The sequence below is a fragment of the Drosophila miranda genome, chromosome 3, assembly GCF_003369915.1.
Source record: "Drosophila miranda strain MSH22 chromosome 3, D.miranda_PacBio2.1, whole genome shotgun sequence".
In the NCBI taxonomy this organism is placed as follows: domain Eukaryota; kingdom Metazoa; phylum Arthropoda; class Insecta; order Diptera; family Drosophilidae; genus Drosophila; species Drosophila miranda.
Genome location: NC_046676.1, coordinates 2663988 through 2690330, shown reverse-complemented (window position 1 = coordinate 2690330; position 26343 = coordinate 2663988). Strand labels below are relative to the sequence as shown.

Genomic DNA, 26343 nt, shown 5'->3' with positions numbered 1-26343 from the left:
ATCCTGAAGAACCTAAACCGAAGCAATGTGTTGAATTTATTAATAAGTCACTGAGGACTTAGTCTTTGCAGATCCATCAAAAACAAAACGTAATTTCGTTCTGCTGCTGTCGAGTTTCTGCAATGCTGCGGCAAGAAAAGCTACACTAATTTTTGAGTGGCAGAAGCCAACGACATGTGCTCAAAGTCCAGATATTCCTGAAGGAACGCTCTATATTAATGCTTCAGCAGAGGCCTCACTCACCCAGCCGCACTCGATGAAACTGCTTCCGATGAGTAACAGTTCCGAAGTTCCGAAAAACGCTTCACAGCCTCAGAGAGAGAATCCTTGTCTTCCTTTGGTCCGTGCAGTCAAGCTGCCGTAGCCAAAACGCAGCGATTGTTGGTGGTGTGAGCTAGTCCTGAAGAGACGATCCAAACAAGTTTGGTGTTCTGGAGCGACGGCAACGTATCAGCCAACTGGATCTGTCTAACAGAGTTCAAGTCAAAATTAATATCGTAATGCGGTTGATAGTCTGTGATGACCGTAACGACCGCCGTGAATGATGAGCAATAGCTGCCATACTGAGCGACGATTCTCCAATGCAAGATATCGAAACGGGCGAGTGCCGATGATTTACTTGTTACCCCCATATGGGACGAGTTTTCCAGAGCGATATTTAGTAACACGTAACTGTTCGAAATACTGGGAATAGGTGGAGGGTGAGGTTACGAGGCTGAGCATGAAATCAATGCTGAAATTATTGACGATGCAACCGGGCTTTGACTCAAATGAAGCAACGTATGATAATTCATATAACACTGCTTGCAGCGTACAGACGTGCTCTGCAAACCGTGGCCCTTCCGTGAATGCATAGAGGCATTATCTTTGCTACCTTATAGAGCAACGTAACGCCAAGTTTAACACCTTGTTGCATTTTGCTAAGGTATGGTCCTTTCCATCACAAAACCTACCAGCAGTGTTATTAATGTTAGTAGATAAGGCAAAGAGTACAGCCGAAAGCTCAGATCAAAAGCAAAAACGTCAAAGACACCAAAGCGTAAACTTTATTGGGATGAGCGCTTATGAAGAGAGATTACAAAACATTCAAAATTGCCAAAACAAACAATGATGGCATTTATTTTAGGAAAATTCTGCGCCGTTCCGCTCCGAACAGAAGCAACGGTTAATTTATCAGCTCGGCTGTCTGGTATAAATTATTCGATGTTGATAAATTATAGTTCTGTACCCTATCTATGTATTCAGATCCACTTTGAATATTTGTCTTGCTAAGTTTGAGATATGATTGGTTCATCTATTATTATATGGATATACATATATATATATAAATTAATTAATTACACAAACAAAGCGCGTTGGTGAATTAAGTTCTTTATTGATTACGTTAGTTACAATCCCTTAGAAGAGTAGCTAGCTAAGAATATTGGATATAATTGATTGGGTTGTAACTGATATCAAATTCGGTAGCGGTAGCTGGCCGATATGAAGAATGAGAATTAGTTATCTACTGCGAGCGATACGCTGCGCTTTCATTAGATTCTAACTTGAGACGAATCATAAATTAAATAAAATGTTATGATTGCAGCCGGCTTCGCGGCCGGTGCTGCCGCGGCGCTGCCGTCGCCGCAGAACCGTCGCCGCCGTTCCAGGAACTCCACCGTCGCTAGCAGCTGTTCGGCACCCGTGGGAACTGCTGACTTGCGCCTTGTGGGTGGTGTCGGATTGCTGCAGCGGCTGCCAATATTGTTGCGACACATCAGCCGTGCCTGTGACCCTGGTCGTGGACCTCGCTAATATGCTAAATCAGCACACGTCCAGTGTCGGTGGTTAACTACTCCCCCTCTCAAGATCGACCGCCCTCGGTCGCGTCATAGTTCTCGACTATTTCGGAGACTTGTAGATGAGGTTTGTTCCACGGAGCAGTCGTCATAGCTGATGGTGGCGCTACAATCGTTTACGATGATGATGCCGTCGTCGACCACAGTGACAGGGTCCAGGTGGCTTGGTTGCTTCTGACAGTGAGCGATGTCTCCTGAATGGAGACCTTGCGCACAGGTAACGTTCTCTGACCCTTTGCAGAATGTGGCTGTCGCTGTTTGGGTGCAATTTGTCGCGGCCATGACCTTTCCGTTGCATTCGGCTACCAGGTCGTCCTGGTAGCTGGAGTACCAGCCCGTTGTGCGCGACTAGGTAGATGGTGATCATCCTGCATAGCTTGCTTACAATGGAGAAATTGGATTATAAAATTGTTGATGTTTTCTTTACGATCTATCTTAATATTAGATACTTTCATTAAATCGGTAATATAGGTCTCTGTGACTTGATCAGTGGTTTTTGGTCTATGATTTCTGGATTAATTACGTTAACTTGTTCATGAGGGCTCATTAATCATTGAGAGCTTCCAATTCGGTTATTAACATTCTATTGCGTGTAGTGAGGGTCTCAAACAAGTGACCCGTGTCCACCTGTTGGTCCTTTGTGGTCTTCAGAATTTTATTGACTATGTCCGTGAGTTGATTAATCTTTTCTTGCGTTCTGGTGCTAATGCCGATTTGTCTATTGTTTACAGTGACTAGCTGCGTCTGTATTCGTTCTATATTCTTCAGGTCATTTGAGTTGGCGTACGCTCTACAGCCTTAAAAGCTGTACCTAGGAAGTCAAGGCTTCTTACCCTTCTGTGGTGAATGTCGAGAGCAGTTAGCATGTCTCGTACGTGTCCAGTGTCTATCTCCAACAACTTCCTCATGTGGTACTGTGGAAACAAGTTTGTCAATTTCATTGTCTGGTCGGTCATGGATCTGTGGTCGGTGAGGTTGATTGAGTGTCGTAAGTATCCGTACTGGTCCCAAAGCAGTATGTCGCCGTCCACGATAGGAATATAGTTTGCGTGCGTGTAAAATTATATGCCAAAATTATATGCCTAAAATGATATAAAGAAAAAGGGATTAAAATTATCTTCCTCTACCTTTTTTTCAATGCCCTGGATACATTCCGGCGAAGCGGTGGTTACGACATCCTTGGGGCTTTGCTCGGTTACCAAATGAATAGAACTGTTAGTAATACAGTAGCCTGCAAGATAAGATCGACTGTGCCTATGATTCCTCTTTGGAGTTTCAGGTAGCTGGCTATTTCTAACAGGGTGCTGTGGAACCGTTCCACCTGGCCGTTCGATACGCTGTGGAGTGGTGGTTCGTTTACGATGTTTACATCATAATTGTTAAAATGAAGAGACCTTATGGTCTCGGACTTAAGAGCACGCTCATTATCGCAATAGACTTGCTTTGCCCTGGGAAAGACGTTCATTAGTATCAATAGAGGGGGTCGTAAGTCCTCTATTGTACTGGATTCAATGGGTTGCAGCATTGCGAACTTGAATAGTTTGTCTACGCAGGTGAGGAAGAACTTTTTGTCTGTGGAAAAGATGTCAACGAGTAACATCTCTCCAGCCTGTGAGGGAATCAGCGTTTGGCCGAGCCCTTGGTTTTTTGGTTGCCTACCGTACTTTTCCCTTGCGCAAACCTTACAATTTAGGACCACCACGTTGGCTAGTATAGACATTTTTGAGAAATAATAATCTGTCATTAATTGTTTCTCCCTTTTACTGCGCTGCCCTGTGGCTGGGAAGGCTTTTATCACCTCGTGTTGGATTTTTCCCAGTTTTGCCAGGCTGCAGTGAATCGCATTCACTTCGCCTCGGTTGATGACAGACTTGACTGTCTCCACTAAGGTTTCTTTGTCAATGAAGTTTATCAAGTGGCAAGTTTTTTCCCCGAACAAGATAAAGTTCTTTTTCAGCGGATGCCGGTTACAGATCGCGCTTTCCAGCGTTTGATTTTGGCATTTGGGTTGCTCTCGGATACCGAGAACGAACTTTTCAAACGCTTTGCGTTGGGCCTCATTAAACTGTACCTGGATCTTTTTTGACCTGTACTTGGTGCCGGATCCGTTTTCTCCTTTCAGAATGTCGGAGATTAGTTTCGCGATTACTGCGAAATCCTTAATGAAACAACGGCAAGAGCTGGCTAGACCCATGAATGATCTGACGCTTAATACCGTTTTGGGCTCATCGTAGTGCTGAATGGCTTTCACCTTTTCAGGGTCCGTTTTTGCGCCGTGCTTAGTAACGACAAGGACCTCGGCTTTGTCGCTCTCAACTCGACGCTCTCTTTAACAAATTGTGACTTTTCGCGGGCCACCCTAATGTTCACACTATGAAGGTTCTTTTATACCCAGCCGACGTGTTTGACGTGATCCACCTCATCTTTGGAGAAGACGATGACATCGTCAACGTACACGTAGCACGTAACATTATCGATCGTGCGCCGAAAAATACTTCCAGCATTTTTTAAGCCAAAGGGGAGTCGACAAAATTCGTACTTCCCCCCGTAAGCTGAGAACGCCGTTTTCACTCGATCAGATTCGGCCAGAGTGATCTGGTGGTACCCTGATTTGAGATCGAGAGCAATTGCCAGTATCATTTTAATCATGGTGATGCTCAGCACGGGGTATGTGTCTGAGATGGTTTTTAGATTCAGTTTCATGAAATCGATAACCAGGCGTTTCTTCCTATTGCCCTCTCGTCCGTTCCCTTTTTGTTTAATGTTTAAACAAACATACCAGATTGTTATATGGAGATCTGGACTTTCTGATGATGTCGTTTCGTAAGAGATCGGTGACCTCTGAAGTTACGAAATCTTCGACACCTTTGGGGTATGGATACAGCTTTGAGTAGACCGTATTTTCGTCGGTCGTACGGATTGTAGCCACTACGGCTGTATTATACGGCAGCGACTCGTTAGAGTCTGCGAAAGCCTTTTGGTAGCGGTCAAGCATTTTTAGGAAGTTAGGTTTCACTGCAGGTGGTGCTTGTATATTTTCGTTTTTGGTGTGGTTGACGTTAGTACACTTGAGGCAGCGCCTCCGAAGTTGCACCTATTTATACCCGACATTCAAAATGAGTATTGGGGTATATTCGATTTGTGGTGAAAATGGATGTGTGTAACGTCCAGAAGGAATCGTTTCCGACCCCATAAAGTATATATATTCTTGATCAGCATCAATAGCCGAGTCGATTGAGCCCTGTCTGTCTGTCCGTCTGTCCGTCCCTATGAGCGCCTAGTGCTCAAAGACTATAAGAGCTAGAGCAACAACATTTTATACCCGGACTTCTGTGGATGAATCGTAGAGGATAATTATGTCTTCTAGAGTGCAAAATCTGAACCAGATCATATAATTATTATAGCCAGAATCAAGAAAACAATTTCATTCTCTCTCCCTCTCTCTAACACACAGGTTTCATGGTCGGCTTTGCCTATTGCAAAATGTGAGTTTAAGGATCTCAGAGACTATAAGAGCTAGAGCAATCAAATTTTTGATCCACACTCCTGTGATATCGGACCTTGACGAGTTAGTTAGAACTCACTATAAATCGTATATTTCAAAATTTCGCCCCACCTCCTTCCGGCCCCACAAAGAACGAAAATCTGTGGCATCATCAATATGAAGATACGAGAAAACTCAAACAATCATAAAAAATTACGATATCTACCAGATTGCTGAATCTGGATCAGATCGGATCATTTTTATAGCCAAAATGAAGAAATCAATTTTCAGTGGCTACGCAGCGCCCGACTACACGTTCAGACACGTTTTCTGTCTCTCCCGCTCGCAACCATTGTCGCTCATTGTAGCCATACTGACTATGTATCGGGTAGAAATGTAAAGTTGTGGTCGTCGCAGCAACTTACAACGCTCCCCCTCGTTTTATTGTGCCTTCATCAAATCATAATACCGCCCCTACTTGTTTTAGTAGGTCAAGTCCTATGATCCCATCGAATGTAGTCATGGAATCTAATAGGAAGAAAAAGTTGTCGGGTCCAAACATGGGTATCTGCGTGGTGTTGTTTGAGCCATGGATGGAGTGCACGGCGAAAGGGGATTCGACAGGGGTAACGTTCTTTAGCCGTTCGTTTCGTCTGATATAATTTTTGGCAGAACCCGTGTCGATTAGAAAAGACATGTCCATCCCTGCTATTCTTCGCCGAATGAACGGCAGCAGGGACCTTCCCCTAAAACATTAGCGTTGTCGCTATCTGTGTCAGAGTCGTTGCCGTCGTCTATTTCGGCTACCGCTCCCTGTGCTACTTGTGCGTAGTTTGCCTCTTGTTCAGCGACTGCCTTTAAGGTTTATTTTTTTCCGCCATTGGCCAGTTGCACGGTCGGAACCGGCGGGGCGTGGTGGGGCGGTGAGCGGAGAATAGTACGTCCTTCAAGCTACGCTTCAGCCCAGAGATGAATACACGAAGTGCGTCGCCTCTGAACTTTTTGCACATGCCCTTTGCCAAATTACTGTCGTAGGTCATGTGGGCCTTGTTGGTCAACAAGGTATGTTTCTTTTCTACCTCATCATAATACTGCAGAATTGACATTCCGCCTTACCTCAGCGTGTCCATTTCTTATTCAATGACATGTATAGGTCTCTTATCGCTGTATGAGAAGTCTAGCCTTGCGATGACGGCCTCAACTGTGTGTTAAATGATGCCAAGACGCATCTGCTGGGCCCCTAATCTTACTCCGGATTATGAATATGGCCTGGTAATGACGGGAGCTTCCGTCATACATTTTTTAAAATTTTGTATGCGGCATGGGCCGCCTTTTTTTATGCCACTTTTTATGTCGTTTGCAATCGTTTGCAGTATCTACTTGGATCCACGGATAAGACGAGTATTGCTGCAGAACCCAATAAGCCTGATGCTCGCCAGAGCTCAGTTAAAGCAGCTTTTCTTGCAGCTTTTTAGTTTGAAAGAACCCGTTAGTATTTATATCATTTATATACATATACCATAACATATTAAAAATTAATATTTCAGACTAGTGCAATAGCACAGCCTTGCTCAAGCAGCTCAAGCGCGACAACTAATTAAACGTATTTCCGACAACAAAACCAAAAATAACAAAAAATTTTAATGTATTTTCAAAAAGAAAATTTTAGCGCAGGGTGTAGCTTTGTGGTCCTTTGACAAGGATATGCAATAATATTGGCGAACATTCTAACACAGAAGCCGTAAATTCCTGTTGAGTTTTATTTTAAGCGAAAAAAATAAAAATCATAGATAATCATTCTTTTTGAGTTTTATTTTTTTTTATCAAGAATAATGATTAAGTCTAAGTTCTATCAAATTACTCAAAAATAATGATTATCTGTGAAGAAAATCGTAAAAAATCAAAAGTTTACAAATCATGGCGGCAATGTAGAGATTGTACAAAAACAAAGATTTTGGTGTAAATAGTGTTTTTCTAGGTCCATTAAAAACAAGAGATTTTTTTATTAAAAAAAAAAAAAATAATGATTATTTACGGTCCCTGATTTTTATCTATTTTTATCTTTATTTATTGTGTTCTTTGTTGTTTTCACACACAACAAAAAAAAAAATTTATTATTTTTTTTTTTATACCCGATACTCAAAATGAGTATTGGGGTATATTAGATTTGTGGTAAAAGTGGATGTGTGTAACGTCCAGAAGGAATCGTTTCCGACCCCATAAAGTATATATATTCTTGATCAGCATCAATAGCCGAGTCGATTGAGACCTGTCTGTCTGTCCGTCTGTCCGTCCCTATCAGCGCCTAGTACTCAAAGACTATAAGAGCTAGAGCAACGACGTTTTATATCCGGACTTCTGTGATATGTCACTATTACAAGTATATTTCAAAACTTTGCCCCGCCCACTTCCGCCCCCACAAAGAGCGAAAATCTGTGGCATCCACAAATTCAAAAATACGAGAAAACTGAAAACGCAGAATCGTAGAGGATGACTATATGTTCTAGAGTGTAAAATCTCAACCAGATCGTATAATTATTATAGCCAGAGTAAAAAAAACAATTTCATTCTTTCTCGCTCTGTCTCTCTCTAACACACAGGTTTCATGGTCGGTTTTGCCAATTGCAAAATATGAGTTCAAGGATCTCAGTACCTATAGGAGCCAGAGCAACCAAATTTTTGATCCACACTCCTGAGATATCGGACCTTGACGAGTTTGTTTCAAAATTTTGCCACACCCCCTTCCGCCCCGCAAAGGAAGAAAATCTGGGCCACCCACAAATCTCAGAGACTATTAAGGCTAGAGTAATCAAATTTTGTATCCACACTCCTGTTTGATCTCACTATAAAACGTTATCTCGAAATTTCGCCCCACCCCCTTCCGCCCACAACAAAGGACGAAAATCTGTTGCATCCACAATATTGAGGATACGAGAAAACTAAAAACGCAGAATCATAGATAATGATCATATATATCAGATTGCTGAATCTGGATCAGATCATTTTTATAGCCAAAAGGAACAAATCAATTTGCAGTGGCTACGCAGCGCCCGACGTCACGCACAGACTGATTTTCTGTTATTTTTGAGTTTTCACAAAAAACGAGGGGGAACGTTGTGAGTTGCTGCGGAGACCGCAACTCTAAATTTATAGCCGATACTTGGTCGGTATGGCTCTCCTCCGGCAGACGCTGCTAATATTAAACGAAACGACACAGAGTGCGTGCGAGAAAGACAGAAAATCAGAATGAGCGTGACGTCGGGCGCTGCATAGCCACTGCAAATTGATTTGTATGGTCATTATCTATAATTCTGCGTTTTCAGTTTTCTCGAATCTGCAATATTGTGGATGCAACAGATTTTTGTCCTTTGTGGGGGCGGAAGGCGGTGGGGCGAAATTTTGAGATATATGTTTAATAGTGAGATCTAACAGGAGTGCGGATACCAAATTTGGTTACTCTAGCGTTAATAGCGTTAAGCCTCTGAGATTTGTGGGTACCCCCATATTTTCGTCCTTTGCTGGTGCGGGAGGGGGTGTGGCGAAATTTTGAAACAAACTCGTCAAGGTCCGATATCTCAGGAGTGTGGATACCAAATTTGGTTGCTCTAGCTTTTATAGTCTCTGAGATCTAGGCGCTAATGTTTTACGCTAAGCAAAGCCGGCTATGCTACGTGTGTGTTAAAGAGAGACAGGGCGAGAAAAAATGAAATTGTTTTCTTAATGCTGGCTATAATAACGATTCCATTCAATTCAGGCTCTGCCGTCTAAAAGATATGGTCATTCTCTACGATTCTGCGTTTTTGGTTTTCTCGTATCTTTCAAATTGTGGATGCCACAGATTTTCGTCCTTTGTGGGGGCGGAAGTGGGCGGGGCGAAGTTTTGAAATATTCTTGTAGCAGCGACATATCACAGAAGTCTGGATCCAAAACATCGTTACTATAGCTCTTATAGTCTTTGAGCACTAGGCGCTAATAGGGACGGACAGACGGACAGACGGACGGACCCTAAAAGGTCAAGTTTATGCGCTAAAAGGGAATGGTTTACAGAGTCGAATGCTTTACTAAAGTCGGTGTAAATAACATTCGTCTGTAAGTTACCTTGAATGCCATTAATAATGAATAATGTTAGACGGTTCTGCGGCGACGGCAGCGCCGGCAGCGGGCTGCAATCATAACTTTTTATTTAATTTATAATCAGTCTTAAGTTTGAATCTAATTAAAGCGCAGCGTATCGCTCGCAGTAGATAACTAATTCTCATTCTTCATATCGACCAGCTACCGCTACCGAATTTGATATCAATTACAACCCAATCAATTATGTCCAATATTCTTAGCTAGCTACTCTTCTAAGGGATTGTAACTAACGTAATCAATAAAGAACTTAATTCACCAACGCGTTGTGTTCGTGTAATTAATTCCGAACACAAACAAAAGTGTGAATTTTTACACCCGATACTCAAAATAGGTATAGGGGTATATTCGATTTGTGGTGAAAATGGATGTGTGTAACGTCCAGAAGGAATCGTTTCCGACCCCATAAAGTATATATATTCTTGATCAGCATCAATAGCCGAGTCGATTGAGCCCTGTCTGTCTGTCTGTCCGCTTGTCCGCTTGTCCGTCCGTCCGTACGTCTATCCGTCCCTATGAGCGCCTAGTGCTCAAAGACTATAAGAGCTATAGCAACGACATTTTATATCCGGACTTCTGTGATATGTCACTGTTACAAGTATATTTCAAAACCTGGTCAAAAAGACAGTTAATGGTAGAAATACTAGCCTGCATATTCATTCATAACCGACGACATAATTAAGGTAGCGCGAAATGGAAAATGATTCTGATATGGAGTGTACCTGATCAAATGGATTCATTAGTACCTAACTTTTTAGCAGTTTTTCAACTTTGACTGAATTTTACGAAAATTTGTCCCTAAATTTTCCCGAGTTTTTTTTTGTATATGTTCTTTGAACTATTTATTACCTAAGTCTAAAAGCGCATTCTACGCTTTGGAACCGTTTTGGTTCTATACCAATTTATCTGCGACACCTTCGCACGAAAAACGGTAAAAACATGATTTTTTATGGGACTTTAGAGCTGTGATAGCCGTTTTTGGATAATTCTCTATTAGATGCGTGTATTTATTGTATCCAAAGTGCTAAAAAAAATCTTAAGCTTTTTCCACTCTTTTCGTGTGATTCGCCACTGTGCGGCTTCGGTAACATTCCATCGGCGTTTTCGTGCATATCCATTCCGTCATTCATAGGACCCTGTTGGTGACGTAATTTTGGTTATGCACCGGTCCGCTGCCGGCCCCATCTCGCCGTTCCCGGTCTCTCATGGAGACGCCCGCGAGCGTCACTCCTTGCGCGCTCCTCCAGTCCATACTCCCGTAACGGGATCAGGCCGATGGCGTGATCTCATGACAATACATGGTCATGCGTTAGACCACTGACGGCCCGATCCCGCCGGTCCCTCTCTGTCTCACCAGCATTTACTGGAGAGCAAGTTGAGGTCTCCAAATGCGAAGTTACGGGACCTGCTTAAAAGCGCAGCTCTATTCAGTTCTCGTTATAGACTGACGGAAATCCTCTAGCTGAAGCCTCCACGAGGGTGCCGGCTGTGCAATAGCCACTGTATTACCCTGGACTGGTTAATGCATTATCGCTTGCTAAGACTGATGTAATGCAGTCTCTAGCTAAAGCAAGGTTCCAGAGTCTTCCTACGGTCTTCCAGATGCCTGAGGCATGAAACGCGAGGGGGTGATTTTCCAGAAAAATATTAATTACGTATGGACTTTCGGGATAAATATCGATCAGACGACAGTTGAAACACGGGTTGGGATGTCAACCCAAATGTCGATGAAAAGCGTGATTGCTATCACCGGCGAGAACGGGGAGGACGGTCGCCGACGGTCACACCTTTGCCATGACAGTTGCAAAGCTACTCCTACAAAACTGACTCACTCCAAACTGAGCCGCACGGATGCCGTGATCAAAGCAGATCTGGAGAGCGTGCTCTAAATGAGCAAAACGGAGGAAGAGAGCCTTCCCTGCTTGTCAGAACCAGGTATCTCACTCACTGCTTCGGGAAGGTTCAAAGTGTTCTAGCGAGGGAATGCAGAGGTGGACAGGGAGCTAATTCCGACCATACCAAAGGCGAAGATACTTGTGGAGCGATGAAGCTGATACGGGGGCAAAGCCCAGAAGTGCAAAAGGACAACAAGAAGATTTTGCGCTTTGGGGCCCGCTAACCAACGAGGGGGGCCAATTTTTCAACCTCCACATTAACAAGCAGGCGCAGGATCTTCTATGCCCCAAATTCGGGAAGATGGCGTGCCGCATGGGTAGTGTATACCTACGCCTCAAGAAGCGCCAAAGACAAAGATGCGCACGCAACATGTCCTTATGAGAAATTCGTACCGCTGCGTAAATTAAAGATTGCATCAAGGATAAATGCATGGTTCAACCAATGTATTGCACATAATATATCGTTAAGGAACAAAGCATATCACAAATGGAAACGCAACAGAACGTCTGTTTATTTCAGCTAAAAAGATTTTTATTCTGTGAGGTTTCAAAGTGCAATATCAATAAGAAATCTTGAAAACTTGGGAATAGCGAAGAGGACAAATAATAGTATATGATTATCTTGACAATAGTTCTTGTGACTTTAGCTTAATCTTGAATCTTGGATCTGTGCTTCATATTAAGTCAAACGTAATGGGACTGGACGAAATTCATCCAATATTTATAAAAATTTTGCTTTCGAAAATATTGCCCTATGTGACTTATATTTGCAACACTGTTCTTACAAAATCCATATCCAAATAAATGGAAGCTTGCGAAAATAGCTTCGGTCCCCATAGGAAAAAATGAGAATAGACCTATAGTGATAATCAGTCGTGTTACAGAAGACAAAGAAGCTGTACTTCAGCAATAGTAAATATAACGAAAGATATTAGATTAAAACAAGATGAAGGAAATGTGACTTTAGTAAAGCATTTTACACGCTTAACCGCGAAATTTTATTCAGTAAATTAGTCAACTTTTTCAATTTTAGTAATGTAGCTATAAAGCTATAAAGCTATTTAACTGAAAGAAGACAGGCAATAGTCAGTGAAAATAGAATTTCGTCAATGATGAGCAAACGTGTTGTGCCTTAAGGTTCAGTTCTTGGACCGCTTTTGTGTGCATTATATGTAAATGACCTGCCAGACGTCCTGTTAAATTGTAAAAGTCATATGTATGCGGATGTCGTCCAAATGTATGTTAGTCGTCCTTTGAGTAATATTGATGAGTGTATAAGTATGTGTTACCGTGATTTGTTCAATGTGAGTATCTGGCGCGGAGCGTAATAGATTGACACTCATTCCAGTTAAATGTAAATGTAAATGTATAATAATACACCAGGAGCAACTAAATACGATAGACTATCCGAAACTTAAAATGGAAAGAAAACTATTCAATTATGTACGTAGATCATGTGGAAAACTTGGGATTAACATTAACAATACACTTTACACCCACCTTATTCTATGGAAATGAAATATTTGGAAATAGTGATGCTGAAACAAAAAAAAAACTAAAAATGTGACACTTCACAGGATTGCCTATTATTATTATAGTATATATAAAATTCTCCTGTCACAAGCTTTGTTGCTAAACTACTTCGAAATGGCTCTACCGATTTTCGTAAAATTTTGTGTGCTTATCGCGCCAATCACAATTCGTTCTCTTTCGTAGTGATCAGAGGCGTTTTTGTTTTACGCTCCGCATTTTTTTCCTTTTGTTTTGAATAAACAGCCGGTGTTTTCCTAAATAAACTTTAATTAACTTCCTAACCAGCCAACAATCTGGAAAACTATTCTATTGAACTTGGAGAAAGAAATGGTAGCTTTTATGAGGCAGACGCGGAGTGGCTTTAAGGAGCTGACCGTTGGTTTTAAAAACCAATACAATCGGCTCCTAGCCATGGAGGCTCAGTTTTTCTTAGACGTTGACATGCAATGACTGCATCTTTCAAGAGGCGATGCAGTTACTGCACCGTCAAGTGGCCCGTGTGAAACCAGCAGAAGGCTGTTACGCGCGGATCCCAGGCAAAACGCAGCAGTTTAGCGGTTTAAAACTGCTGAATGAGTCTCCGAGGCGCAAAAAGGTCACTCCGCGGGATCTGGAAGTGCCAATAGTCGCTCAGCCGCTCGTTGCCGACAATCGGACTCCGACCACTCAAAGTGTACAGCAGCTGATTTCGTTTGCCACCCCAAGGGCAACGACAGCTGCTGGCGATGCAGATTCGGTAGCCGAATTCATTGCCGCGGAGAATGTGCAGCCAAGTACGTCTGCAGCGTCCGTGTCCGTGGTGTCCGCAAGTTCGCTAGCTGTCCCGTCTATCCCGATCCCGCCAGTAAATAGACGTTCCGGACCTCCGGATATTGCCACCACAGGTACTAGGCCTGTGGTGACTTAACCACTGGTGGGAGTCCCACCAAAACGACAAGTTTTTGTTTCACGGCTGGCCCCTGACCTCACATCTAATGATGTAATTGCTTTTATTCAAAGCAGAATAAAAGCCGTGGGTTTAAAGGTGGAAAAATTCAACTTCTCTTATGCCAGGGAGATAGCCTCGTTTAAGATAAGCATCTCCCCAACTCAATTTGACACCGCCAAATTTTGGCCGGAGCATTTGGTGGTGAAGGAGTTTAAGGCTAAGAAGAAGAATAGGCCCCCCCAATATCCCTTACAAATCTTTCCAGTGTGCCACCCTCAACCTCAACTTCCTCTTCCTCAACTTCCCGTCTTGCTGCCACCTTTTCAAAAAACTAACTTCTCTTTTAGTAACTTATCAGAATGTAAGAGGCTTGCGCAGCTCAGCATTCTTTTCCGGGATAGTGTTGCATTTGCTTCCCACGTTATTGTGTTTACTGAAACCTGGTTAAAGCCGGACATTCTTAGTTCCGACGTTTTGGCAGGTCGGTACACAACTTTTACAAAGGAACGTTCGTCTCGACGTGCAGGGGGGGTTCTAATTGCAGTGGACTCTTTCTTCACGTCGGAACACTTCACAGTCCAAGTTCAACAGGAACTGGAATTCCTGTGTGTAAAACTGATTCTTCCCGCTTTCGCTATATTCATTACTTGCTCGTATATCCCACCTTCTTCGGATATTTCAATTTATGAGCAGCACTTGTCCGCTTTAACCGCTGTTTCTTCCTCGCTATCTGATAAAGATCGTATGATAGTTCTTGGTGACTTCAACTTGCCAGGAACTGTTTGGTCTTCGGTAAACGAGTCTAGTATCCTAGTGCCCATGTCACGACATGACTTTGTTGACGGCTTGCTTGACCTGTCCCTGTCTCAAGTCAATCATGTGAAAAATTCCTTGGTTCGATTGCTTGATCTGTGCTTTGTATCGGATCCGACCATAGTGTTGTTAACCCGAGCCCTTCCGCTCACTATACCTGAAGACGCCTACCACCCTACTTTCGAGGTGTCGCTAGATATAGGACCAACTGTATTGGATCGGTCGAGTAGGCTACCTGAACGTGTCCGCTGCTTTCGTAAGGCCGAGCTTTCGAAGCTTAATAATCTCATTAGGGATTTTGATTGGTCGGCTTTGTACTTGTGCACTGATGTCATAAAAGGCACAAACGTTTTTTACAATGCTCTTGGCACATTTTTTGATTCTTGTGTTCCGCTTTCTTGTCCGATTAGATCTGGAAAACCCCCTTGGTTTACCAAAGAGTTATCCAGGCTAAAAAACTTAAAATCAAGACTTTATAAAAAATTTCAAGAAGTGGGTTCTCCTACTTCTCACTCTCGCTATGTAATAGCTCGGTCAAACTTTTCAGTTCTTAATGCTCAATGCTATAAGAACTACCTATCTCGATGCAGGATACGTTTTTCTCAGGACCCTAAACAGTTTTACAGCTTCGTAAACAGTAAGCGTAGAACGTCCGCACACCCATCCTCGCTATCATTTCGTAATACGTCGGCAAATAATGATCAGGCAATTGCCGATCTTTTTGCCCAATTTTTCCAAACCACCTATTCTGAGGAAAGCTACTCTGGTCATCCGTACCCATACGGTTTACCGAGGTCGAACGGCATTTTCAGTCCCTTGTTAAATGAATGTTCCCTACTTCATGATCTTCGACTAGTTAATCCGGTGTTTTCACCGGTTCCAGACGGGGTTCCGTGTTGTGTACTCAGGTACTGCGCTGAGGCTCTGTGTGGACCTTTGCCTAAACAATTCACCCTGTCCATTGATTCTTCTTGCTTCCCCCCGATCTGGAAGGAATCGTTTATAATTCCTCTCCATAAAAAAGGTGCAAATCTGATGCAAAAAATTATAGAGGTATAGCAAAGTTATCCGCTATTCTTAAAATGTTTGAGACGGTTTTAACTCCGCACTTGCAACATCTTTGCAAGTCACTTATATCTCCAACTCAGCATGGATTTATAAGGCGGCGATCAACCACCACGAACTTGTTAGAGTTTACCTCTTTCACAAACGGGCCCGAAACCGGCCTAAGTGTGACGGGTTCCGAGCGAGCCCGGCAGCCACCTCAACCTAACCTAACCTAACCTTACCTCTTTCATTATTAAAGGCTTTCAAAGTAACTTACAGACGGATGTTATTTACACCGACTTTAGTAAAGCATTCGACTCTGTAAACCATTCCCTTTTAGCTCATAAACTTGACCTTTTAGGCTTTCCGCCCAACCTCCTGAGATGGATTTCTAGCTATCGTTGTTCCAGGCTTCAAAGAGTCCTATTCAAAAACTCCCTCTCTTTACCAGTAAAGGTTTCTTCGGGAGTACCACAGGGCAGCCATCTAGACCCCTTACTCTTCACACTCTTTATTAATGACTTGCCTTTAGTATTAACATACTCTCGAGTACTTATGTATGCGGATGATGTTAAACTCTGTGTCCAGTACAAGGACATTTCATTTCATTCTCGCTTGCAATCCGATCTCAATAACTTTCAGTCATGGTGTTGTGCAAACTTGTTACACCTTAATGCCTCGAAATGCAAAGTTATGACATTTCATCGTTCTAGCCCTTTGTTGGCTCCATATACCCTATTTGTTGGTTCTCTTTAGAGAATTACCCTGGGTGTTATGTTAGACCCCAAGTTAAAGTTTTCCGAACACATTTCTACCATGGTAAATAAGGCCATGGGCGTGCTTGGGTTTATAAAGAGGTGGTCAAAGGAATTTGACGACCCCTATATAACAAAGACCCTCTATACCTCGCTTGTTCGTCCGATCTTAGAATACGGCTCCTGTGTATGGTGTCCTCAGTACAAAGAACACCAGAACCGTATAGAATCAGTACAGAAAAACTTGTTACTCTTTGATCTGTGGGGCCTTAACTGGTAGAAATTTTATACCGTTGTTCCTTCCACTTTGTAGATCGAATTATTCCTTGCATGAACCGCTTAGGGTCTTATGCTCGGATTATAATTCCCTCTACCATATTATATCCACCACTAATTCTCTTCCTCTTATTAAATTACTAATCCTTACACACCTTTCTATTAATTAGTAATTGTAGTGGTATTTGTATTTTGATTGCATGCTTAGTTTCTTAGTAAGTTTAGTGCTAATTTTCCTCGAATGTTAGTCTAATAGCTATCTTTCTTGCGTGTTCGCGTTCGGTTCGGCTACGCACCGTGCATCATGCGGCAGCGCCCCTCGGTCGGTTGGGCGGGAGGAGGGCTGCTTTTTGCCTGGGATCCGCGCGTAACAGCCTTCTGCTGGTTTCACACGGGCCACTTGACGGTGCAGTAACTGCATCGCCTCTTGAAAGATGCAGTCATTGCATGTCAATGTCCAAGAATCTGAGCCAAATAGCAATTAATGTAAATGTGGCATCATAAATTTCAAAAAAAAAATATTAAATTACCAAAAAAAAATATTTAGTCGAAAGCACATAAAATTTCAAGAAAATCGGTCGAGCCATTTCGGAGAAGTTCCATAAAAAACATTGTAACCGGAGAAGTTCCATAAAAAACATTGTAACCCGAGAATTTAATATATTTGAGCAATGCCAATAAGACGCAGAGCGGCCAATTTGAACCGTCAAACGATCAAGTCTAGAACCATGCGAGATATAAGAGTACGAATTTTAGATGAGCTGGCGCAGTTACGTGAAATTTTGAAGTATACGTGTTATAGTGAGATCTTACAGGAGTGTGAATGCCAAATTTGGTTACTCTAGCCTTAATAGTCTCTTAGAATGATTTTCGTCCTTTGCGGGGGCAGAAGGGGGTGTGGCGAAATTTTGAAACTAACTCGTCAAGGTCCGATATCACAGGAGTGTGGATCAAAAATTTGGTTGCTCTAGCTCTTATAGTCTCTGAGATCCTTGAACTCACATTTTTCAATAGGCAAAGCCGACCATGAAACCTGTGTGTTAGAGAGAGAGAGAGAGCGAGAGAGAATGCAATTGTTTTCTTGATTCTGGCTATAATAATTGTATGATCTGGTTCAGATTGGGTACTCTAGAAGACATAGGGACGGACAGACGGACAAACGGACGGACAGACAGACAGGGCTCAATCGACTCGGCTATTGATGCTGATCAAGAATATATATACTTTATGGGGTCGGAAACGATTTCTTCTGGACGTTACTCACATCCATTTTCACCACAAATCTAAATTTAGGGAAAATTTAGGGGTATATTTTTGCAAAGTGCAGTCAAAGTTGAAAAACTGCTTAAAAGTTAGGTACTAATGAATCCATTTGATCAGGTACACTCCATATCAGAATAATTTTACATTTCGCGCTACCTTAATTATGTCGTCGGTTATGAATGAATATGCAGGCTAGTATTTCTACCTTAAACTGTCTTTTTGACCAGGTTTCGCATGCAAGAATTAGATGTATGAAGTTCATTTTAAGACTTGCATATACATCCGCGTTCCGTTGTCTTTTGACTAGGAACAAAATTATTCTTATTAAATTAAATTAAATTATTATTACTATTATACACTGAAGGTGCGCTGCGCCAAACAAAGATTTGGAAACACAAACGATGGAAACTCATCACCCACCGACATTTTTGAGAAAAACGAAATTATTGCAGAAATAACTGGGGTGGATAGTGACATTATCCAAAGATTGGGTCTTATTTTGAATATTGTTGCTTGACCTTCATCTAATCGTCATAATATTTGAATTGTTTATTTTTATCGTAATTATGAAGTCTAGTGTAAGTTAAGCTAGGGCAAAGCGGGAGCGCAATAAAAGCTCGCTCTCTCGCTCCTGGCGAAGTCGCCCCGCTTTGCCCCCGTAGGTTAGCTAGAATCAGAGATTGATTTGAAGAAAACATAGTCTATCATTAATATTGAAAGAGATCGAGCGCAATAATTTTCGCCCCGCCAAATACATATAATTAAATAGTCACCCAAAGTTTTCGGTAATTTTTTGTTTAGAAAAAGTCTTCTATCTTTTCATGGCGCCCCCGGGTGGACTGTAAATTTGATTATAGGCAACAACAATAAGTGACAGTGACACAAGAAATTGCAGTATATGCAAACATAATCGTTGCCCGCGTTGTGGTCTGTGTGTGTCCAACCAATCTCGCCAATCCTAATTGTTGTGCAAAATTTCTGCTACCGCCGAGGGATTCCCTGCGATAAAGCCAGGAAAGTAGCAGTTGGATTCAAAGATCCAAAAGAGGAATCAGAGGTATTTGTGCAAAACATTTAAGGCAGAGCAAAAGACGTTCAGATCTTTCTGTGAAGTGTCTAGTGATGAAAAAATTGCACATCGCTTTCAGTTTTAGGCACAGACTTATGATACATAGTAGAGCTTGATTGAATGCATTTTATTAATAATTGCATATGAATATAACTAAATACACATAATTGCGAACATATCGACACATACAGACATATGTGAACCGCTATTTGGACGCAAGAGTTATCATTGTTAGTTCTACCTTCCTCGTCGTTAGAACCTCACCAGAAAGTTTGTTCGTTCGTTTACCCAAGCCAGGGCGTATAGAAAGTATCCACACATACATACAAGCGGCATCACCGGTGCATTATTTCGTTTTCGCTTCTTCACCGCTGCTTGCGTTGTATTTGTTGGGAGAATTTTCGTTGCCGCTCTTAAGCTTAACGGTGCGCCAAGTGACGCGCTACCCTATTTCTAAGGGGTATATTCATTTCGACTGACGCGCTACCCTATGTTTAAGGGGTATATTGTTATCGAACGTTACTCGCAACTACTCTTCCCCTTGATACCTCGTGCCTCGACATTCAATAGTACAATTCGTTTTCGATTATCGTTCTCGTTCAAATATTTACAAAAAATATTAATATTAAATAAATAAATAAAAATTAATATAGTGGTTTGTTGCGTAAATTTAACATTAGTATTATGGCAGAAAACAGTAAATCCATTCTTAAAGACTTAAAGATTAAGCTCAAAAGTCGAGTTAAAAGCATTCGTCGCTTAGAGGATCGATGAGACCAAGGGTCGATTCCGTTACAATTACCGGAATTACAATCTAGATTAGATTGTTCGAATGCTTCAAATGAAAAGGCGAACCATTTGCAAGAGCAAATCGAGGAGATAACAGGCGATGATGCATATGCACCGAGTTGGAAGAGCTGACGATTGAAACCAAGGGAAAGATAATGTCACTTATCGCCGCCTTTGATGCAGCAAGCGATACGAAGCCAGTGTCTTCTTCAGTGAAAGTGACTGATTGGGGAATCCCAGAGAACCTACCACTGGCAGACCTTTATTTCTACAAGCCACAAAAAATAGATATGCTGATAGGAGCATAATCGTTCTTTGAATTATTAGCTGTTGGTCAAATTAAGCAAGTTCCTGACTTTCCAACTCTTCAGATAACCCATCTTGGCTGGGTTGTTTCGAGAAAATATGTTACCAAAAGTTCTGCTCTTCACATTACAAATAGTTTGAGATGCATTGAAGAGTTGCTAGTATCCATCAATCGGACCTTGAAAAAGTTTTTTTCACTGGAAGAAACCAAGAAAATTGCCACACCTGAGCACAAGCTATGTGAAGAACACTATCGTAAGACGACTCAGGTACTGTCATCAGGTCGGTTCGAAGTAAGGCTCCCGTTTAAATCAGATCCAAGTTGTTAAGGCAACTCCTTTGAGGTTGCTAAACGGCGATTTTTATCGCTTGAAAAGAGATTGCATCGTGACCCTGAGTTGAAGAAAATGTACTTGGAATTCAAGGCAGAGTACCTCTCCTTAGGTCATATGTCTCCTAATGACAATAAGATTCTTTCTACTCCACAATACGTAATTCCTCATCAGTGTGTCCTGAGGCCCCAAAGTACGTCTACCAAACTCCGTGTCGTGTTTGATGCTTCATCCAAGACGTCCTCACAGGTGGCCTTGAATGATATTCTGATGTTCGGACCTACCATTCAAGAGGAACTATACTTGACACTGCTCCGTTTCCGTCTGCTCAGGTTTGCCATGACTGCCGATGTCAAAAAGATGTATCGCCAAGTGATGGTGAATGAAGTGAATCGGCAGTTATAGCTCATAGTTTAGAGAAGAGACCCTTCTGAGTCCTTGAGAATATACCAGCCCAATACCGTAACATATAAGACTGGACCAACCCTATTCTTGGCTATCCTGTGTTTGAAAAGGTTGAGTGAGCTCTCATTCCAGAAAGCTGCTAACGTTATTAGGTCCAACTTTTACATCGATGACTTCTTGGCGGAACATACTATCGGTAACATCTAAGTTGTCTGAATCCCTTGGTTTGCTATGTCCCATCGTCACAAAAGGCAAGATCCTATTGCAGGATCTTTGGCTTAACAAACTAGATTGGGATGAATCGATTCCGCTGCATTTGGAAACAGCATGGAATAAGTTTAAAAAAAAACTGTCTCAATTGGAAGACATATCCATATCTCAGTTTGTGTCTTCAGATACGATGTCACCGGTTCAAATACATTCCTTTTCTGACCCCTCCATTAGAGCCTATGGAGCGTCATAGACGTAGCAAAACTGCAGAAGGTTTAAAAATATCGGAGTTGACTTCCAAATCTAAAGTAGCGCTGGTCAAGACCAAAACACCCCCAAGGCTTGAGTTATTTGCCGCTCACCTTCCCGCAGATCTATGCCACAGAATCATGCCTCTGTTAAACGTTCCCATCGAAATAGTCGTTTATTGGTCGGATTCAGAAGTAACTCTTCATTTGATACGGTCTCATCCATCATCGTTGTCGACTTCCGTTTCGAATATTGTGGCCGAGATTCAAAAGTGGTCAGATGATGTACCCACGAAACAGAACCCAACAGATATTGTCTCAAGAGGTTGTGACGTCGACGAAATCTTTCAGTCAATTTGGTTCGAAGAACCATAATTTCTGAAAGAGGAAGAAGAAAACTGGCCCAAGAACGCTCATTTCGAACCTTCCGAGGATCTTCAGCTGGAAAAGAGGAGACTGTGGTCGGGCTGACCGCTGCCGTTCCAAGTTCGGAGCTGTTACCCTCAAGTTTGGTGAATATGCCGCGAAGACTGCAGAGCTGTTACTGGAAAAATATCCTGAGAAGAAGCTAACTCCCACGCTTCATACAAATTTGGCACATGGTCAAATTTTAATTTAACATCAGAGCCTACCAATTGGAAAGATATCAGAGGAAGCCCAGGAAACGAGAAACAAAGATTGGAAAAAATACAGGAATATGAATTTGAGCAAGACATCACGAATTAAGCAAAATCAAGATCTTATCAACATGTTGTGATCATCTTCCACCCAGATCAATATTAGATCCATATTTCATCCATTAGATATGTGAGATCGCAAAATAAGTCGGCAAGCAGTTATTCTTCAGAAATCATAAGTTTATTAGATATTCCTCCCACTAAGCAGGAAGTGGAGGACTATTTTACAGAAACAAAACAATTCAACCAACTTTCAGAATAAAAACAAATTGTTTGTTAATTTAAATTTTGTAAAATTACGTACGCTAAGTTAAAAATTAAATGAAAAATAATATTTTATACTACAAAAATACAAATTGAGCATTTTACATAGGAAAATATGTACCGGCAACTAAGTTAAACTTTAACCCATTATTGTGAAGCGTGTAGACATTGAAGCATAATTTACTTAATCAAATTGAATTTTAAAGGATTTTTTTCGCAAGAAGATATCTTCTTGCGTTCTATCGTTTTTTTCATGAAGATATCTTTATTTGTTTAGAAGTTACTAACTTAGCAAGCTGAAACGGCGAAATGTCCCACTGTGCGCCGAGTGGGATATGTACCGCTTCTGCAAGGCAGCGACGTCGTGGCCCGCGCTATGAGAGGTTATAAAAAAGAGGCCACGGCGACAGCCCGGGACTGAAAAGTGCGGAATGTAAGACCGAGTGCGGGAAGTATCAGCGAGTGCGATTGAAATCGGTAAATGAAGGCAGCCAAACCAAAGTGCGAAGGTACAGTCAAAGGTGCGGAGGCGGTCGCCGAGTCAGAGCCCCAGCCGTTGCCCAAAGGAACCACGCTTGGAAAAATGCACTGAGCGGGTCGAGCGAGGCAGACGTGCACATAAGGGAGGTCACCGAGAAGCCCCCAGGTAACGCTCTCATTATAAAGCGATTCACAGGAGGCCAGAAACCGCTGTTTGCCCTGTTAGTTCTAAGATTCCCCGACATTCTAGCCGATAAGATATACCTAATATACCATGAAACAGCTGTAATTAAACCCACCCAGTGCAGTTGTACTTGTCGTCGAGCCAACATACAAATTTTTTGCAGCGATCCCACCGACCGCTGAGCCAGCCAAGTTGAATCAGCCGAACAGGAAGGTTCGTTAAAATATATATGTAATTCATGGGGTAAAAACGCTTCGTTTTGACATTTACTATTTCGTTGTACTCTTTGAGTATCAGGTATAAAAATAGCGTAAATCCAAAATAATTTAACTTAACATTTTCTTTCCAGCACTTCGAACAATGTAAATAACTTCTGTATTCTAATAATGGCTTGGATGCTTTTAACTATCGGACTATGTATTATAGTGACTGCTTCACTAAGATATAGCAACGCATACGATGACAATACAAGAAAAGAAAGATCAGATGATCAAAATTATATGCACAACATTGACAGTAAAAAGGAAAATGAAGAAAATTTTGAATTATCATCACAAGTGCAACGGTAAAAAATTCTATATAAACTAGAAACAATATATTATTAAAATTTGAAATATGTGTATATAATTAAAATTTCAGTAAAACTTCTTATAATATATCCAGTACCAGCGCGATCGGATGCACGGAAATATCTTGTAGAATTTCCTGTTCAAACAACAAAGATGTATACGGAGACATATCTGCTGTAATGAACTCGAGCTCGTGTGAAATTATCACATCAATAATTATCTCCAATCAATTCAGACATTGTCTTGAAAACAATTGGATATATAAAGATGTGGATGTGTTAGATATTATTATAAGCAACAGCCACTTGACTGAAATCAAAAACGCTTCATTTAACGTACCTTTATTTGCGAAGGTGATTCACATGTCCTGGGTAAACCTGAAACTCCAAGAAGTCGACAGTGGAGCTTTGCTTGGTTTATACTCGTTAATAAAACTGGAGATAGATTCGAAACTTCCAACCATGAGTAGGACATTTTTACAGCCAGTGCAGACCACGCTAACACATCTGAAATTGAATGTTCAATTAATATTTTACAGTAACTTGACTCTTTTTGAGAATATTTATCTTGAAAGACTAACTTATTTGGACCTCAGCTACAATAGATTTCTTGGTCCTCTTACCAGGCAAATATTCAATGCCGTGCCTAACACAACTTACCTCTACTTACAGCATTGTGCGATAACTGCTATAGAAGATAATGCTTTTAATGATATAGCTCATAATTTAAAGATTGTTAATTTGGCAAATAATATGCTTTCTACTATCAGTTCTATTGTGCTAACTGGAATTAATCCTATATATATTGAGCTTGAGCCCAACAATTGGCTTTGCGATTGTGAACTTTTGTCCTTGATACATTTCGTCTCTAAGCACTCTAGGCTATTTATAAATGTGCCATATTGTCGCATGCCCTACTACTTTTTTGGTATACTCTTTAACGACCTAGACAGCAGTAAAATAAATTGTTCTACAGGTAATGAACCTATTACTACTACCCAAAAAACATATATTTCAACTACGACTGCTGAGAAAACAAATCAAACTACAACAGGCTGGCAAGATGAACTTTCAACACTAACTACAATAGGGAGTGGTAAATACACTGGTTCTTTTACAAATGAATATGCTTACAGTCCTATACTACAGTTTAGTTGTTCCCAGGCTGTTGATTTAAATGAAAGTGTGCGCCTTACTAACCATTCCCAGAGAGGCATAAACACAAATAAAGTCGAACCAAATCAAGCAAACTATGCCAATGGCATTTTTGTTTTTCAACCCCCCACCTATGACCTCTATTTAGAGTTATCAGATGACCTTAGTCTACAAGTACGAATTGATAACTATAATGATGCAGACCAGATAAACATTATTTGGTTCACAGAACTGTTCGATAGCAATAAAGATGTATTTGATGTAGATTACACATACAACTGTATGCAATATTCTGTCCCGTTTTTAACCATTGCTTCACTTCATGGAAATCATACATATACTTTTTGTATGATGCCGACAGATAACGTAGTTATTTCCCCGCTCTTTTGTCAACCACTCTATGTACCTATGGTTGGAGAGAAAACTCATAATGCGACGGATTCCATTCAAAACACTAGCAATAATAAGCAGTTTTCGGTCGCCATGCTGGTCTTAATTCTTTTTGTTTCCACAATTTTTGGAGCAATAATTGCATATCTTGGTATCAAAGCCTACCCGGATCTTTTAGAGGGCTCAAAGAACGTATTAATAATTAAAAAGTTGGATAAAACATGCTATATATCAACAATAACAGAATCCGAATACACAATAGATGAAAAAAAAAGAAAATACTTTGGTGCAAAAATTTTCAATGATAATCAGCAGTAAGTAATCCAATTGTTTTTTAAGAAAAATAACATTTAAATACAAAATATTTTTTTTCAGTCCTTTTTCAGAAGAAACAGTTGTGGATACTAGAAGTGTTCTAGGCAAGGTTTATAAAGTAGACGAGTATGAAATGCCTAAAGAACTGGATTATTCAATAAAAGAGTATAGTGAACTCAGTTATGGAAGTACCCTCACCATTCCCCCACCATTACCAAAGCGTAATTCTAATAATTTAATATTCAATTAAAACAAGAAATAATAAAAGTTCACAATGGATTATTGGATGGGTATATTGGAAATTGCGTCATAGATATTCATTAACAAATTTATAGATGTTAAATTTAACATGAAATTTGCCATCCCCAACAGTTATTAACATTTAAAATGTCATGTACCAGCAAAAACGACAACGATCAAATGCTCCTAAATGTTCAGGACATAGTCTTGAGGTGAATAGATCATTAATCGTTGTGCTGTGCCAACTATTCAACAAGCAAGGTAGTCGATTGTAAATAGCAAAAAAGGTGAGGCATTTCAACTTCAGCGTCACGTGAATCAGTCCTTTTTGTATTGTTGTCTGTCTTGTTGACCCCACCAGGCGTTTAATTTAAAACTATCGATTATTTGTGGCGAAACATCGATGTTTAGTTGTATGTCTTGTCCCGTCTCTATGAAAGAAAAAACTAAAGAGAGAAGGAGAAGCACGAGAGGTACGCACTTGGTTGAGCTATTTTATTTTCGTTGTTAAAACAATCTTTTAAATATATAGGTGGGTTGGCTTGGATGTGTTGGCAAAAGTACAATTAAGCGATGGCAAAATTTAAACAAGCACAGGGCGTTGAGAAGCCGTTGGCATTGATTCAGGAAGTGCAAACTCGTTGGAACAGTGCGTTAAATAAATAATTCAATTTTTAGAGGAATACAGACGGAATTATGCCTTTTAAAGCTGCTGCCCAAAAATATCTGTGCGTCCCGGCCACGGCCT

At 41.1% G+C, this 26343-nt stretch overlaps 1 protein-coding gene and 1 long non-coding RNA gene across 4 annotated transcripts; one reads left to right on the top strand and one right to left on the bottom strand.

Moving 5' to 3' along the window:
* Window positions 1-1362: 1362 nt before the first annotated feature.
* On the bottom strand, window positions 1363-25094 carry LOC117188323. Of its 2 annotated transcripts, none has more exons than XR_004472552.1 (3): window positions 25057-25094; window positions 23836-24002; window positions 1363-2920 (listed from the first exon to the last, which is right to left on the bottom strand). It is a non-coding gene; the product is annotated as an uncharacterized LOC117188323 (long non-coding RNA). The 2 variants fall into 2 exon arrangements; XR_004472551.1 differs by lacking the exon at window positions 25057-25094 and adding an exon at window positions 24156-24193.
* LOC117188322 lies at window positions 23237-26131 on the top strand. 2 transcript variants are annotated; one of them, XM_033391977.1, is made up of 3 exons: window positions 23237-23492; window positions 23567-25354; window positions 25416-26131. In XM_033391977.1, exons 1-3 carry the CDS (start codon window positions 23314-23316, stop codon window positions 25603-25605), a joined length of 2157 nt encoding a protein of 718 aa, XP_033247868.1. In that variant the 5' UTR covers window positions 23237-23313; the 3' UTR covers window positions 25606-26131. The 2 variants fall into 2 exon arrangements, with proteins under 2 accessions (XP_033247868.1, XP_033247869.1); XM_033391978.1 differs by having other exon boundaries at window positions 23237-25354.
* Window positions 26132-26343: the final 212 nt, after the last annotated feature.

Coding starts and splice junctions, on each gene's coding strand:
- LOC117188322 (XM_033391977.1), top strand. CDS start 23,314: ATGGCTTGGATGCTTTTAACTATCGGACTATGTATTATAGTGACTGCT. Junction 23,493..23,566: donor TTATCATCACAAGTGCAACG/GTAAAAAATTCT, acceptor TTAAAATTTCAG/TAAAACTTCTTATAATATAT. Junction 25,355..25,415: donor ATTTTCAATGATAATCAGCA/GTAAGTAATCCA, acceptor ATTTTTTTTCAG/TCCTTTTTCAGAAGAAACAG.